General features: G+C 34.0%; 1 protein-coding gene across 4 annotated transcripts in view; it reads left to right on the top strand.

Annotated features, from left to right (window-relative positions):
* Positions 1 to 16,736, top strand: part of PMP34 (Peroxisomal Membrane Protein 34) — a 31,030-nt gene that overhangs the window by 5,147 nt on the left and 9,147 nt on the right. Inside the window, exons 1-3 of one of the 4 annotated variants that reach the window (XM_087357868.1) lie at positions 12,952 to 13,637; positions 15,315 to 15,375; positions 15,507 to 15,573. In XM_087357868.1, the coding sequence (XP_087213994.1) occupies positions 13,575 to 13,637; positions 15,315 to 15,375; positions 15,507 to 15,573 (191 nt within the window). In that variant the 5' untranslated portion in view covers positions 12,952 to 13,574. Of the gene's footprint in view, positions 1 to 12,951; positions 13,638 to 13,763; positions 13,893 to 15,314; positions 15,376 to 15,506; positions 15,574 to 15,745; positions 16,098 to 16,736 lie in introns of those variants that run through there. The other 3 variants (XM_022078149.2, XM_022078148.2, XM_022078150.2) reach the window with 3 other exon arrangements.

Here is a 16,736-nt window from a genome sequence, read left to right as displayed (position 1 = left end):
TTCGGAGATTGAGCCATCTATTCTATTTTTCACCTGGGTCACTCAAATGTCAGAACACATCCAGTGAGTGGATTAGTATGAGTTTGATCACTGTGTTTTGCTTTATTACCATTCATAAACATTTTTAAACCTTTGGGGGGAGGGGGTTATGTCACAAAACATTCATTCATAATCATGAGTCTTGTAAGGATTAATCATGAGCCACCTCAGAAATAGATGTTCTCTTCAAATATTTTCAATGTACATGGTAGTGAACGTATTTGTGTGTCCAATGTAAACATCACATTATGTGCCAGTTTTGTACTACTTGAAATTAGTCATTGTTATTTAAGGTAAAATATGGAAATATGTTTGCATTATTAAATAAGATTTAATATTAATAATGCTGTACCTTCTCAAGTAGCAAGTTGCAGTAATGAGACAAGGGGCCACTGTAAGTACTAATTAAAACAGTACTAAAATTGATGTTGGTACACAACGTTGTTTGGCAGATTGCCTAGCTTAGAGAAAGTTGCTAGATTGCTCTTTTAATGGTGATGGTTAATTTCTTCTGGGGCTGTTGGTGGAGGTATTTTACTTATAGCTTAGATATAATTTGAACCCTCATTAGTCACTTCACTGTAAATTTTGAAGGATACATTTCTACTGAAATTTGTGTGTAAGGCTTCAGAAAAACCTGCATCTTAATTTCATCAAACACATGTGAAGATGCACTTGTAGTGTGCAATATGCTTCATAGAGACACTTTTTATCAGTCTTTAACTCATTTATGGTGAGGTGTAATATATTTCTGGAGAATTGGTTGTGGATGAAAATTGAACTAGAATAATAACATTTGGTGCATGTCTTAACTTTAAATACCTCATCAATAAATAGGTGCACTCAAATATAAAGGTTGTTTGAAAAAAGCTGTTTGGGAATTTGTGTTGTGTGAAGTAGTAGAGGCTGTTAAAAAGAGCCCCCATTGGTGTCCAGGCAGACATCTCATTGACACACCAGCTGATGGATACTCTTTGCAAAGAACTCCTGGGTTGCTTCTTGAACCACTGCGCCACCACAGCCTTGATATCTTCATCCAACCTGAATCTGCAGCCCTTCATTGCCAAAATACATGTAGGTCTTGGGGGCATTGATATTGAAAACATTAAGGGTGGGGATACAGTGGTGCTTGTATGCTGACAGCATTTCTTACAGGTTAAATGTGGTGGCACCACAGTGGGTGCAGAAATATATTTCTGTCTGCCTTCTAGTGCTGCAGATGTTCGAGTGGTATCATACAGCCTGGATCTCTTACCATGTGACTTCCAGGCATTCAGCCTCCTTAGGAGAGCCTTAAAAGATGATACATTCAGGTCATAGATGTCAGGGTCTCAGTGGTGGAATTGTTCAAGCTGCAGCCTAGGAAGTTCTTTGCAGAGGGCATCCATAAACTCATGCATCTGTGTCTCACTGTCCATGGGGACTCTTTTTAGTAGCACCTACTCATTGGCCCAAAACAGTTCCCTGGATGAGTTTCATTTGAATGGGTCTCATAAATAATTATTTGAGATTAAGTTTATACAGAAATTTTGAAGGTGTATTAATTGGTGTGGAGTAAGAGGAAGCCTCCACTCTCGAGTCATTCCCTGAATCAGTAACAGTTTTATCAAATCCATGCCAAAGTATACAATTCTAAGTAAAATTGGATTGATATTTAAATTACTCTTTAACCCTTTGCCCCATATGCTTTTATTGTTGTACTTTTAAGTTTGATGTAAAACCCAGTGACTGCAGAATTACAGAATTAGTATTCCAAATTAAATGTTTAAAAACATTGGTATGGTCTTCCAGACAAAATTGTTCATTCTTTTTATTATGGTATTGAATGAACAAAACACTCAGTGATGTTTGTTATTATTTTTGATGTTTGAAATGTCAAATGTCACATTATCATGCACAGTCTCTGCCATCAAACAGTTTTGATTGTACTTTTCACATCTTTGATATAGTTACCAGTCTGCAGAACTATCATTTTCAGAAGATGCTATTTTAAGTTTTGTGAAAAGGAAACATGTCTAATGTGTTCACATTGTCACAGCAGATGGTGAAAATATTTGACTTCAAACAGAGAGGAGACCAGGTGATATGTTAAATGGGGCACTGGGTTAAAGGGAAACATGCAAATCGGAAAAGCTCAAATTATAGCAGTGTCATAACTACATTGTATCATTCTATGTGCACTATTTCCTGGCTTACTGTTGTTGCAAGGTACTAGATATTAAAGCATGGCAAACACATCTTAACCCCAGGATAATATGTGAACTGTGAGTTAAGATTTCAATTCTTCTCCTCCCATAATTTTGATAAAAATCTTTTCCCCATTGCTAAGCCACACTGCCTTTAGCTGACCATCACTTTATAGTCATACTGTTTTTTAAAGAAACATGAATGAGTGATTGTTACGACATTGTATTAACATGTGGAAGACATTTTTTAACAGTGAAGATAGAAACAATACTGTGTAATGGCAAGGAAAATTGTTTTTCAGTGCATTATAAAATCATCATGAAATCCAACATGAGTACAATTTGACAACTCAGCTTATCCTTGCAATATTGTTGCTGCCTTACTGAAGAAGGGTGGAGGTAGAGATTGGCTAAGCTGAGAAAATAAATGCAGAACTCTGACTCCTTCTGAGGGTTTTGTATCTGTTTGTCATACAGTAGTGTATATTTTACTTTCTTCTAGTAATGATGAATCTTGGGTAGATCAGTCAGTGTAGTGGCTGTCTACAGTCTGCATGTCTGGTGTTAATTTTCTTGAAGGGGCAAAAGAGTTTTTCCTTAGCTTCCATGTCCAGGCTGACAGCTGGGCCCTCCCTGGGGGTGAAGCTAACAATTCATACCCATCTATTGCTAAGGTCAAGAAAGTCCAAATACATTTTCATGATTGCGTGCTTAATGAGTACTAGGGACAGCTTTATCTGTTTACCCAGTGTTGTTGGTGGTGGTGATTATGTATTCCTCCAGTTGATGTCAGTCTCTTGCTTTGCAAATAATTTCTTAGGAAAATAAAATATGTAAGATTTGTGGTTTTCACAGCGTTGAGTATGAAGATTTCTGTCTCCTGGGTCGTTACGCTGTGTAGTATGGTAGATGTTTACCAATGTTTCAGAGGTGATACTGCCTCTGTCATCAGGACGATTCATCACTCTGATGACGGAGGCAGTATGACCTCTGAAACGTTCGTAAACATGTACTATACTACACGGCGCAACAACCCAGGAGACAGAAATATTCGAAAATAAAATACTTCACAGCATTATATGAGCTATTAACAAGAATGAAGTGTGCCATTTTAATTTGTTGCTTTGTTTATATTATCTATATTTGGAGCTAATCAAACTTCCTGCCATTCAAAATGACATTTTTCCTCTGAAATTTTTGTGAAAGAGTATAGAGCTTGAATCAGACATTTTTTGTAACATTTGCATTATGTATTGAACACATATTGACTATTTTACAAGAATAATAGTAAAGCGGATGTAGAATTATAGTAAATTCATATATAAATATTAACTTTTAAGTACTGTGCACATGACAGTTCCCTCACATGTCCCATGTTATTAGAGGAAATCAAAGAAGCCTATTGTCAGTACAAAATTTGTAATTAATCATACAGAATTTTCACTCGGATACAAGTGAAAAAATTATATGTATATGTCTTGTTTTGGAAATACTTGCAGAGTATTCCATATTTCATATACAGATGAAGCATAGGGAAGAATTTTATTAGATGTATTTATTGTAAATATGAGTGCTAAAACATTTTCTGGTTGGTTTGATTGTTCTATGCATGCTTTAATTTTATGTGTAGGTGATCATTCTCCATCATAAGCTTTGGTTCTCCTTAGGCTCACTGATTGCTGGGTAACTATGAATCTAATTTCAGAAATGCTTTAGCATGGATCACAAACTTTTTTTTTTGGTGATGGGCAGCTAGGAGAAACTTAAAATGTATAGCGGGCACATTAATAATCTTCCAAATATGCAAATTGAAATAATTAGTTTATAAATATATTTGTACCTTTGTTCTCACATCAAGACATTTTCTGAAACATTGTTTTGGCACACTCCATCTCACAAAAATAACCTTACGTAAGGAACAGGTTAGTATACCATTTTCTTAGGAAATAATAACATTATTTATATCTGAATCCCTCAATTAATGTGACATCTGATCACAGTATAAACATTTAGTACTAATTGGCAATGGACAGAGATTCAGTTCATAGAGCAGAAATCACCATATGCTTTGCAGTCATCAGTAACTAACAAATAAATAGTTATATTTTCAAAATTTCATGGGTACCAAGGAGCACATGGTTCAAGACTCTTGTTTTAACATGTTTCATGAATTTATTTCTCCTTAAATAAGTTTATGATGTCCTATTTTTGGGGTCTGTTCACTTTTTTAATTTATTCTCTGTTAAGAAGTTTGTAATAATATAGTTCCACCTAAGAATAAATTAAACTTGTCAGGTGTTTGCACATGAAGATGTACCCTGCAGGTATCTTTGGGCCAGTGTTGTCTAAAGTTTTATGATGGAGGGTCAATTGTAATCTCTGTGACTGTACAACCTTATATGATCATGATTTTTGATCTCAGTATCTACAGTCTTCACAGGAATTAAATTGCATGCATTCCACAGTTCAAATGTATACCCCATTTTAACAAAGTAAAACCAGTTACAATTAGAATTTCAGGTATCTTGAAGGAGGGGTGGTTTGCTATCAGCAGGCATGTGTTTTATGAATGGAACAGGCCATGGATCGAATGTTGTTTAAACATTTTAAAATTTTTCATAGACAAAGAATTTTAAGATATGAATATTAAAATGGATGTTTCTGGCTTTTAGCACCATGTAGTCTGGTAGAAGTTTACCAGTATTTCAGAGGTCCTTACTGCCTCCATCGTCAGGGTGATTAGTTCTGGTGATGAAAGCAGCAAGGACCTCTGAAATGTTGGTAAATTTCTCTTAGATTACACAGCACTTCAACCCAGAAGACAGCTGTCATTGCACTCACCACTGTGAGAACCTGAAATCTCATTATATGTATATTCATTTCTTTATAAATTCTGTTGTACTATATATAATAATTTTCAAGGTATTATTAGTATTAATAGAAACTTTGTGTTCAGAAGTTCCCTGTTTCTGTTTCATAGGTACTTTGTTTAAGTCTCTGTTCTCCTTTTGTTTTCCAAGTTTACTCTTTTGAATCCAGTTTTAATATCATTCCTCTGAGTTTTGGGACATTGGATTTGAATTGTCATGTTACTTTTGGCCTAAGAATTTTATTTTGATACCACTGCTATAGTACAAGAACATAACCCAGGGTTCATTTAATGCCTGCCGTTTCTTGCCAAAACCATTGCTTTACATTTATAGTAAATCTAGTCCCAACAAGTTAGGTTACCAGTTTATATTATATATTTATTATTTCTAAAAGTTGTGGAGTAAATCCGAATATCACCCACCAGTCAATAGCTGTCTCCAAAGGAATTGTTAATTAAATACATAAAGAAGATGCTATTTGTATTTTAGTTCCTAATAGTATGAGTATATTCAGTTTTGTCATCATTTCCTATATGTACACCACTTATAAAGTGTACAGTATGCCAAGTACATAGTGCCATATATGACTTCTGTGTTTATGTGTATTTGTTTTTGTTATAGCAGGGGAGTTTCTGTTACTGAATGTTTTTGTTGTCTTTGTTTGATTCAGGGATATGTTTCTCTCTTCAGCCCCAGAAGAGGAGAGGGTTTTATGTGCAATGCTTAGTTGTTGTTGTTGTTAATGTTAAATACGAAGATTAATGCATTTATAAGTCCTAGAAATGAACTGCATTCACATGGTAACAAAGTTCAACTTGCATAGCATATGTAAAAGATGTAATGTACAAAGGGGCATTAAATTATCCTTATATAGATTATTATTGGTAAAGCTTTCAGAACTTTTTCTCGTCTGGATTGATCTTTGGCCTCACTGTTGTTTTCACCTGATAACAGATTTATCTGTGATCACTGGTTTGGAAAACTGGAAAATTTGCACTGATAGACACTCATCATTGCTGTCATGTCATTTTAAGGGTAATTTATAGCTTCTATATTTTTCATTCATCTCTAAATACAGTTAATTAAGTTGCAGAATCATGGATATCTTTGATAGCAATCTGTCTTCTTTTGTGGCCAAAGAGGAATATGTAAGCATTCATTAATGTTACTATATGTTATGAAAGTGTAATCTGAAAAATCTAATTAGTTTTATATTATAATTTAATTAAGTTTGAAGCCTATGTTTCATTTTGTAAAAGTTTGGTTTTAGTGATCAAGGAAGAATATGTAAAACTAAAACCTGTCAAATTTGAGTATGTGTATGAAGGTTATAGAAGATATATTTCTAATTTTTATTATGAGTTATAGAATCCATGCTTTCCACATGAATAAATGTTTATCTGTATATTGTTATTAAGAAACAATTAGTTCAGAATTTCAAGAACTGTTCAGTTTTATGTTTCTTTTGTACATGTATGGAGTTCTTTTGTGAATGTGTGGAGTTATGAATTCTACACTTTTGTTGTGAGGCTTTTGCAATTGATTAATGTTATATTAATTTTATATAGTGAAACAAAGAATGAGCAAGGAAGGGTTGTGGTCTATTTACAGCATTGTGGTATCATCTGCTTAGGATACCTGCAGAATGACCAACAGGTTTAGAAATCTTAAAATGCAAATTTCCCTTTGCCCTTCATGGTTTGCAGCAGAGTTCAAATTCCGATAAGTTAGTTTTTCATTGTCAGTGGTGAATAAGTAGGCCAATAATCAGTTGTTGAAGCCAAAGTTTGCCTGAATAATATTTAAAAATTAATTTTATACCTCAAAGAAAACACACCACTTCCATTACTTAGATCAATTTCTTAATGCTGTTTAAGGAAGTAATTTGTGTACACTGAGAAACATACAAAACCCGTGGATAAAAATGCACAGTCGCTATTTGTTTAAGCAGGTGGTACATGTGGTTACCACTGGGCTTTAAAGGGTTAAATAAGGAAAATGCAAAGAATTTGTGTTTCCTAATTTCTTCTGGTTTTCTCATTATTTTGTATGTTTTGTTTGATGAATTCATATACCTTATGACTGTTCACTTATTCATCACAGTTTGTGTCTAAAAAATAGAAAGCCGGTTTCTTTAATTTAGCCTTCAGTAAAGTGAACATTACCTCAGGACCAAAGTTAGAATGTGTTTGATATAGCCACTAATGAATGATGATTATTCTGACAAATGAAGTAGTCAGAACAACCTTGTCACCTAATATCCTATTTATTAGTGCTTTCTTTCATACTTTTATCCCTTAACTCCTTCCATCCTTCCCTTTATCTGTTCTGAACCTTTATTTCCTTTCTCCCATATTGCTTTCAACTTTAAACAGCCATGAAAATTGTCAGCCATGCTATGTACTACAGTCACTCACATTAGAAGCATTTCTAACATTGATGATATGTTAGAAATAGAATAAAGTTCCCTTGTTGATATGGCTATTCTGTGTGTCAGATACATTGAAGTTCTGGTGCTGTATTCTAGTACTGTCACTGATATATGCACAGTAGTTCAAGTCATTGTTTTACTTATGTGCTTGTATTTGAATTCAGGTTAGAATGGTATGCTATTTTGTAGTACTGTTGTTTTATTTTACAAGTGAATTTACATATTCTTATATGTTCATGATTGTAACATGGCCCCTTCTTTTCAAAAGCTGAATTAATAATGATGGAAGATATAAAACTGTACTGACAGCAGTCCTCTGCTATCACTGTACCCACCAGATGGAAACTGCTAATTTGTCTTAAACATTGGCAAAACAATTTTAACTTGATTAATGTTCATGTTGATTGTTTGTTGTATGCAATTATGCTGAAGTTGACAGTCACTTACCAAAATATGTTGTGGAGGAAACTGAGTTAACATAATGATATTTAGTTATGGATGGATGCCAATGATGTAAAAAATTTGACCAGAAGAACAGTCTGCAACAAGTAGTATCATTATCTTCAAATGAAAACGTAAGGTTTTCATAACGTGTACAATGCTGTCTATGAAAACATATATTTGGAATTGTGTGTTTGCTTATTAATAATTTTATGTAGTTATGTCACAGCTTAATGTGTGATGAATTGCTATGATGTTTTGTATTCACTTGGAAGAGAAAAATAAATATCTGTGCAATTTGTTGGTTGAATGAGATGTTTATCATGGAACTATATTTCTTCGTACATATTTGAAGTATAAAAGTCCTCTTTCATTTATTTAAATAATATGAAGTTATTAATATAGTATTTTTTGAACACAGAATGAATGTGTAGATCTCAGTATGTAAAAAAGACAAAATTCATTACCAAAACTAGTATCTGCAAAGACACATGTGGAAGTTCACCAATTATTTCTTGTGTACTGTGGCAGATGCTTTTTCTTTTTGGCTGTTTTATTTCACATGTAGGTGATTTCCAAACCTCCAAAGTCCAGTAATTTTATAGGAGAGCTAGTCATGAGCAGAGGACATAGTAGGTTTCATAAGTAATCTTAAATATACTGTTTTTTCTTCATGGCTCATGCATAGCAGGCATTAATACAGAATATTTTGTCTCATGATTAAGAATGTGAAATTGTTAAAAATCTTAAATTTGCTATTATGTTCTGATAGCTTGTAGTGGGTATAGGTTCAGAATATTTGACGACTTGATAAGAGGGAGTAAGTGAACTTGTTGAAATCTTAATATTTACCATTATATTTTCATGGCTTATATATAGTAGGTACAGGTTTGGAATATTTGCGTACATAACATAGGAGGTAACAAAGAATGTGCAATTGTTAAGATGTCAGAATTTGTCCCCCCCCAAGAAGGTTTTATATATCACCTACTTGCATGTTAATATTTTAAATTATGAAATACAAAATTATGTTATGATAGGACTATGGTTAGGGCCTGTGAGCTATATAGTTCATATTGATGACCTGTTACAGAAATAGTTCACATATCTGTAAGTCAGCGAGTTCAAATTTGTAGTTATATGGTTTCCTTGGTGAGTCTTCTGGTGGTGTTCAATTTTGTTAGTAATTTATCACACCTACTTTTGTCATTCATAAATAATTTTTATATTTAAAATATGTGAGAAATAATTTTTAAAGAATCATGCTACAACTTTTGCATTTTTTGTTACCTTATGTGTGATACAGATTCAGATATAATGTATGTTCCACCACTTTCAATTGATCATCATAAAGTCCTCAAAATTGTGTATAGCCCTGTTAAATATGAATGCATGGATTTCTTATATAATTTTTGTGTGTTTATTTAAGTTATTTTGTACTTTTCGTGTGCTTCTTGAACGATTTAGTTGCATTATAGATTCGAGGGAAATATATTTTGAAAGATACTGTTATGACATTGATCAGTGGCCTTTCATTTGTTTTACTTGTCCACCTTTGCATCACATGGAATTTACATGCAGTGTTATACAACATTCATAATGTGCCCTGTTTATTGCACACTGTCTGCACTTTGCTGTGTGTTGGACAGATTTAAAATGCAAGTATAAATAAAAGCTTCAGTCAACTCTCATTTATGTGGTAAAACCTTGATCAAACTTGTACTACAAGTAAATTAAGTTACTTCATTTTTGAATAACCTGATAAGTTGTTAAAGAAAACTTTCCATAGATGGTAAAATAGTATGTTTAGGACACTTGTTGAAGGCATATGAGACTAAAGTAACTTCAGATAAACTGACCACTTCGTTAATACTGAATCCCGTACTGTGTTTTTAGTTTACTTTGTCATTGAAATGTTGTAGTCAATAGGAGATTCATATTGTTAATATTATGCATTAATAAATATATATCCTTCCAGAATCAGCATTTCTCTTGTATCATCAACTTATTACTTGTTTTTATTCCATAAATAATTAAAGACAAGTATGTCATATTGATGGGCTAAAATGAAACAGACAGGAGATGAAATTGATATAGATCCTCTTCCATTTTAAAGCCCTTCCTTTGCCAGCATTTCTTTGTGTGGTTTTGTATATTTCTTGTACAAAAACTGAAGTTGTGTGCTTATTGTTTGAATTCTGATTGGGGCTGGAAACATTGTCTTATGATGCAAAAAAAATCTTTTATGAAGTGTCTTGGAATATTGTTGAGTTTGGGCAACAGAAACATGTGGAAGAAATTTTATAAAATCTGAACATATTTTCATTAGCCACTCTGAAATGTTTATTTTTTGTTGTGTTAAATTCATATTTTGCTTTGGATAAGACTTCTGTGTATCAAGAACTTCAAAATCACTTTTTTCCAACAGTTTGCTCTGTTGACTTTTAGTGTGATATTAGCGAGATGTTCTTCCAGCTCTGATTTAAAATAAGTGTACGAACAATGCACTGTATATGATTAATGTACATAAAACTGAACAAGAAATATATTATAGAATCAGTCTCTTCAGTTTGTACTGGTTTTGATTATGAGCAAACTTATTCTTTGAATTGTAACTGCATTTCACAGCCTTGTGTGTGCTTTTTTGGTACAAACAACCAAGTGCTGATTCTTTTACACAATTTCATTCCAGCATTTAATTTTACTTTGCATGAATTCAGTATTGCTGGATTATTTTGTATATGCTCACATTTTATCACATTATTATAGAAATAAGTTGAATGAATCATAAGTGTTTTTTTATGTATGAGTGAGAAAGTTGTCATTCAAAATGAAATGGATGTGCAATTTTATGTTCTGTGTGTTGAGCATTTGGATGATTACTTCTTGGAATGACTAGTTTTTCACTGTAATTTACATGATCTGTAATATTAATGGGAATTATAGAATATAAAATTGTATGAGTGTCAGTTTATAATTTCCACTAACATCTGTAGAAAAATTTTGAAGGAAGCCAGGCATCATAAATTCTTCCCAGAACTGCTTCTTGCTAGATCTTTATTTTCACTTGGTGTATTCAAGCTTCCCACTAATTTCCATTCTGTAACCATGCTTAGTACTAACGGCAGTAACCTAGCATTCAGACAAGTGAAGGTACTTCTGTTTGTCTTCATGTCTTCTCATTGGAAATGGATTCATGTGATCTCCAGCATCTTTGCTGAAGTTCAGACAATGGTGTTACCCATTATAGTACTTGTTGCACAGAACAATAAAAGTGTTTCATGTCTGTGTAAGACATTGCAAACCATGCTTAGATGATGTTAAGAGAGAATTATCAATGTTTTGTTTCTTAACTGTGTTCTTTGGTAAAGGAAACTCCACTACCAAATACTGACACCACCATCATTAGACACAATCCTTAACCTAATGTCTACTTCAATATCCTCCTGTCATTCTTAATCTTCATATTGGCCATATTCGAGAGGTTTTAACACTAGTTGTTTTTTTACTCACCATCTCTTGGTTCTCAATTTATTTAATAACATTCTTACAACTGCATATATTATGTAGTGTTTGAACAACAGAACGATTAGAAATTATAAGTATGTAGAAGTCATGGCCTGTTTTAAGGAGTTTCACAGCATTTACCAGAAGGGCTGGGTGTGGGAAGGCTCAGTCAATGCATAGAGTCGAGACTGGCAAAATTTAGTAAACATGTTATTTCCCTTTCTTTGTGAAATGAAAGTTGTAGATATAGGTATGTTCTCAAGTTTGTTGTTGAACTTTTTACTATACACAGCTTACACACTCATATAATGCGACTTGAAAATTGCACAGAAAAAATAGAAAAAGTGCTATACTATTCCACCAAAAAACTTGTGTCATTATACTGTGTGAATGTCATTAATAGTTACTGTTGGCATTTTTGCTCCTACTCAAGTTATTTTTTCAGTGGTGCAATTTACATTTTCTAGAAAACAGCTATTCGGCATTCCGCTGCAAAGCTATAAGAAGTCACAAAATTAGTATCTCTTTAATTACATCATTAGTAAATTTTGCCCTCAATAATTGTCCTGATCTCATCTAAAACATGGTAAAAATGCAGTGAAACTGTTTTCACCACAACTTAATGATTGTTGAGCAAAAAAAATTAGACATTTTGGAGAAATTTGTACAAATGTATTCTCTGGGTGTTGAAGAAGAATTACAGTTTCCCAGAGAAGTTTATGTAGGTGTTCTTACACCACATCATGTGTGGTGACATTAGCAGGGCAGGGAGCAGAAAATGCAACAGTGGTATTCAAGGTCATTGTAAAAATATACATGAAACTGTATCCAGGGTTATGTATGCCTGGCTGCTAGAGGACGTAACATTTTCGTTCATAGGCCCAACTTTATTAAGTAATGCATTTTACACATAGGACAGATGTCTGAATAGCTTCAAGAAGCATGAATTAAAGACTGTGAAAGGGCATACCAGGAAACATCTGTAATTACCATTACCATAAAAACAGTTGGTATTATCTGTGCATGAAAGCTTCCACAAAATAGTTCTGAATATTGTTGAACTCAGTGGCACCTATCACTAGTTCTGATGAGGAAACAACTTATACAATTGCTACAGGTAGTGAAGAAGAGTCTTCACTTTGTTCTATTAATTTTTCACTCCTCCCTTTTTATTGTTTTTTGCTATAATTTAAATTCATTTTGGAGGGTATGCCAAAGAAGGCTTTGAGAGCAGAACAACTTTGTCTTGTAAACGACAATGCAGTAGGCCTATTAATACCACAGTGGTGAGTAATTATCAAATTCATACCAAAATGAATGTAGGTCTCCTGTGAAAAAACCCGTTAAACTGCTCCGATTTCATCTCATCCGTGACTTATGCAGTGTAATTTCATTTGGCGAGGAGTAAACCTTATGATGCTCCCCATTATGCAACTTTCTCCAACCAATTAAAATACTACAGGCAATTCTCGAGCAATATGTGGAGACAGCTGGGCAGCAGGAGGGGGAGACAAGACATTTGCTTTCATTTTCTGCACTTCATTGGCAATGCATAAATAGTTTATTGAAAGTATTTAAATACACACTAAAAAATAATTAAAATTAAAAGCCATTCTTGGGTTCAGAATTTTTTCCACTTGAGCAAACTGCACACTGTACGTTGGTTGCATTCATTTACTGGTTTTAGCGTGGATTCGATACGGGACAAGTTATGTGACAGGCGTCTTTTTTTAAAAATCGGACCGAGTTTCTGGAATATATTTCAACCAGTTATATGATGGATAATGATTCTACCACGTTATGTAATTCTTTGCGTAGTGGGGGTAATGGGTCGTCAAGTGCTCGCTGTGACATTAAAATGTAAAATGGCCGGAAACGTGACTATCAATTTTTCAAAGTTTTCTGTGATTAAGCAAACATTATATTGTGGTCAGCCTTGAATACGTTTTATCATGACGTCGTTTATACGAGTCAGACTTCAAGAATTCTGCAAACGCACTCGAATTTGAGTTTTCTTTGTACAAATTGTACAAGTATAGTTTCTTTCGTATTTACTCGTGGGCATTCTTCAGTCACGTTGCCTGGGTTTGTACCAAAAAGATGAGTTTACTGAATGATCTGTTCACATACCGGACTCTTGTGCATGCCGTTGCAGGGGCAGCCGTAAGTAGAAATTGTTTTGCAGGTTATAACATGTTCTTGGTTACTGAATGTTATTTACGGAATTTTCCATCAGAGAAGCCATAATGTTCTCCACCTGTCATGATATGATCGTAATGACGGTCTGCTAATTTGCCAATCAAATCACAATGTTGTGCATTAGTCCATACCACACATTGAATTTTTAACTGTTTCAAATGAGTGTGTTTCAGTAGTGAAATCTGCATTTAAGAGAATGAATGGGTTATAGAGCCTGAAGTGAGTTTTGTGTGCAAACAAATTAAGTCTTCTTTGCGGTACTTCGTGTACTTTATCTGACGTTCACTTGGTAATCTTGTGACTGCCCTGAGTTTCTGAGAAATTATTCTTGAATCTGTGTTGAACTATCATTTTATACCGATATCCTGTGTGTGGCCTGTCCTGTACACTACCAGTAAATATGTTGCGTAATTAGAGGTGACACTGCCTCAGCAAACCTGTAAACACCTTGTATTTTCTAGTGGTGTCATTTTTGATCAAGTGTTGCAGCATAATCTCTATCTGAAATGAACAAACATGATTGTGTCAATACGAATGTTCTAAGACATTAAAGTTATTGACATTTGTAATCTAGCCAGGACTTTGTGGAGAGATGATGGTTGTTGACATAAAAGTAATATTTCCAAAAATAAAATTTGTCAAACGTTGGCTCTTGTCTTTGTTATATGATACTGTAACAGGTACAATTGTATTCCAGATGTACTCAAACAGAATAAATAACATTTTTCATGTTAGGTACAGATTAACTGTTTTAATGATAGATAAATGGAACTCCCATATTTTTTCTGAAGATCCATTTCAATATTTTCCTCTAATCTGCATCTAGATGTATAAAGCAATCTCTTTCCTTCATATTTGCTGATTAAAATCTATTTGCATTTCTCATTTCCACCATGCATCTCCTACCCAATTAATCCTCTTTTATTTAGTCAACCTAATAATATTTTGTGAAGAATGCAGTTTATGTAACTTGTCAGTGTGAAATTTTCGTAGGTTTCTTTGGTTTTCTGTCTTAAAAATTCATAGAAGGAAGGATTAATATTAATTGCTAAATATTACATTTGTTATTATATATTCTGACTCAAACAAATTGTGGTAGAATCTTTTGTAAATATACAATGCAATTATATATAACTTGTATGAATTATTTTATACTTGAATTTTAAAGTTAGTAAATATACAGATGGCAATGCATGTCTGCCCATTTGGCTGCAAGAGAAATATGTGTTGCAAAACTGAAGTATTAATTTGGTTTAAAAATTACATAAATTACAATAAAACTAGCCATATGTAATTTTGATTTGGGGTTTTCGTAGTGGCGAGGATGATAATGTTCTTCTGGGTTTTGGTACCATGTTGACTCATAAGTAGAAGTTAACATTTCAGAGAAACATAATGACGCCATCTTCAACCCTGAAAATGAAGACATTTCAACTAAGCATTGGCTACTACGTAGAATTGTACATAGTGCCAAAACCCAGAACGACAACATGAAATAGAATGCTAGTTCATCCTCAGCTGGAGCACATATTGATAAGTTTCCTACAATATTTCAGTCCCTGAGTATGGTCTTAATTCATTATTGATTGAACATGGTGTGGTTCAGTATCCAGTCTAATCTGCATTAAATTTATGTTGCAGGGCAGTGTTGTTGCAATGACCACATTCTTCCCACTGGACACTGTGAGGTCACGATTACAATGTATGTATTAAAGTGTAATTGTTAGGTATAAATCTGTATCTGCTAAAGTTCCATATTTATCTGTAGGATTATGTGGGCACTTTATTGTAAAGTTCTTATGTTCATGCTTATTTGTATTTAATTTGTTCTAGTGGAAGAAAGCAGAGAAGCAAAGAACACATTCAGTATACTTGTTGACCTGGCAAAAGAAGAGGGATTGTAAGTTTGGAATTTGAGACTATCTTGGATGTATTCTGTTAGTAAGTGGTGTATAATTTTGTCATACATTTCTGTTGTTATCCATTGTTTTAACCCTTCTCATTCTAAAATCAATACAAGATTGAAAAGGTATACTCTTTAGAGTACACCAATATCCGAAAGGTGTTCTTTATGCCACATTGTGTAGGTCATTCTTCCACTAATGTTATTCTGGTTCATTGTTGTGCCCTAGGTCATTCTTGTACTTATGTTATACAAAGCCATTGTTGCATTTAGGCCATTATTGGACTAATGTGAGCCTAAATCATTGTAACATAACAGTGGAAGTGAATGATGTAAACAGACTGACACATGACCAGCCCATAAGGTGATCTTCACGGAAACTAGGGTTTGAAGAACACCTAATAAAGTTGCTGTGCTCAGTTAGAAGAGAATGTAGAGTTTATAAACAGTTCAAAATTCAACAGGACCATAATTTGTGGTGTAGTTTACTGTGCTCATTCCCTTTATAATTGGACAATGGAGTAAGTTCAACCTTTAATTTCAGTACTGGACAAAGTTTCATTATACATTGTTTACTAGTTTGTGAGCTATCATCATGTTCAACTTCAAGCTTTCATGGCGACTGACAGTGATAAAATCCTCTAGGGTGATCGGCCACATCTGTTTGGAACAGAAGTCTAACATTTCAGAGATTCTTGTCTGTCTCCATCATCAGGGAATGATGTGATGGGTAACCACAGTTGGTTGTTTACATATATAATTGGTGTCCCTGCATGTGCAGTCAGTGACCAGTGAGGGAAAGGGGGCAGAGTCATGTGAAACCCATCTTGAAACATTTGCTCAAAGCTGCTGTACGTGAAACTTTGGGTCCTGAGGAGAAAAAGAGAGAAAGAAAAAAGGAAAATGAAGAAAGAGAGAAACAGGCATGCGTTGCTGGTCAGGAGGTTCCATTACCTGCAAAGGAGGGGTGAATGCCTTTGCGAATGACGGAACCTCTCGAACGGCAACAGATGAATGACTTTCTCTCTTTCTTTCATTGTTATTCTTATATTTTCTTTCTCTTTTACCCTTCTTAAGACCCAAAGTTTCAGGTACTGCACAGCTCTCAGCGAGTGTTTCAAGATGGGTTTTACATGATTCCACCCTCTTTCCCTCATTGG

This window comes from Zootermopsis nevadensis, unplaced genomic scaffold, assembly GCF_977971745.1.
Source record: "Zootermopsis nevadensis isolate Lab colony 2312 unplaced genomic scaffold, Znev_1.0 Znev_ptg000028l, whole genome shotgun sequence".
Lineage (NCBI taxonomy): Eukaryota > Metazoa > Arthropoda > Insecta > Blattodea > Termopsidae > Zootermopsis > Zootermopsis nevadensis.
The sequence above is the reverse complement of the archived record's forward strand: the minus strand, read 5'-3'. Positions and strand labels throughout refer to the sequence as shown.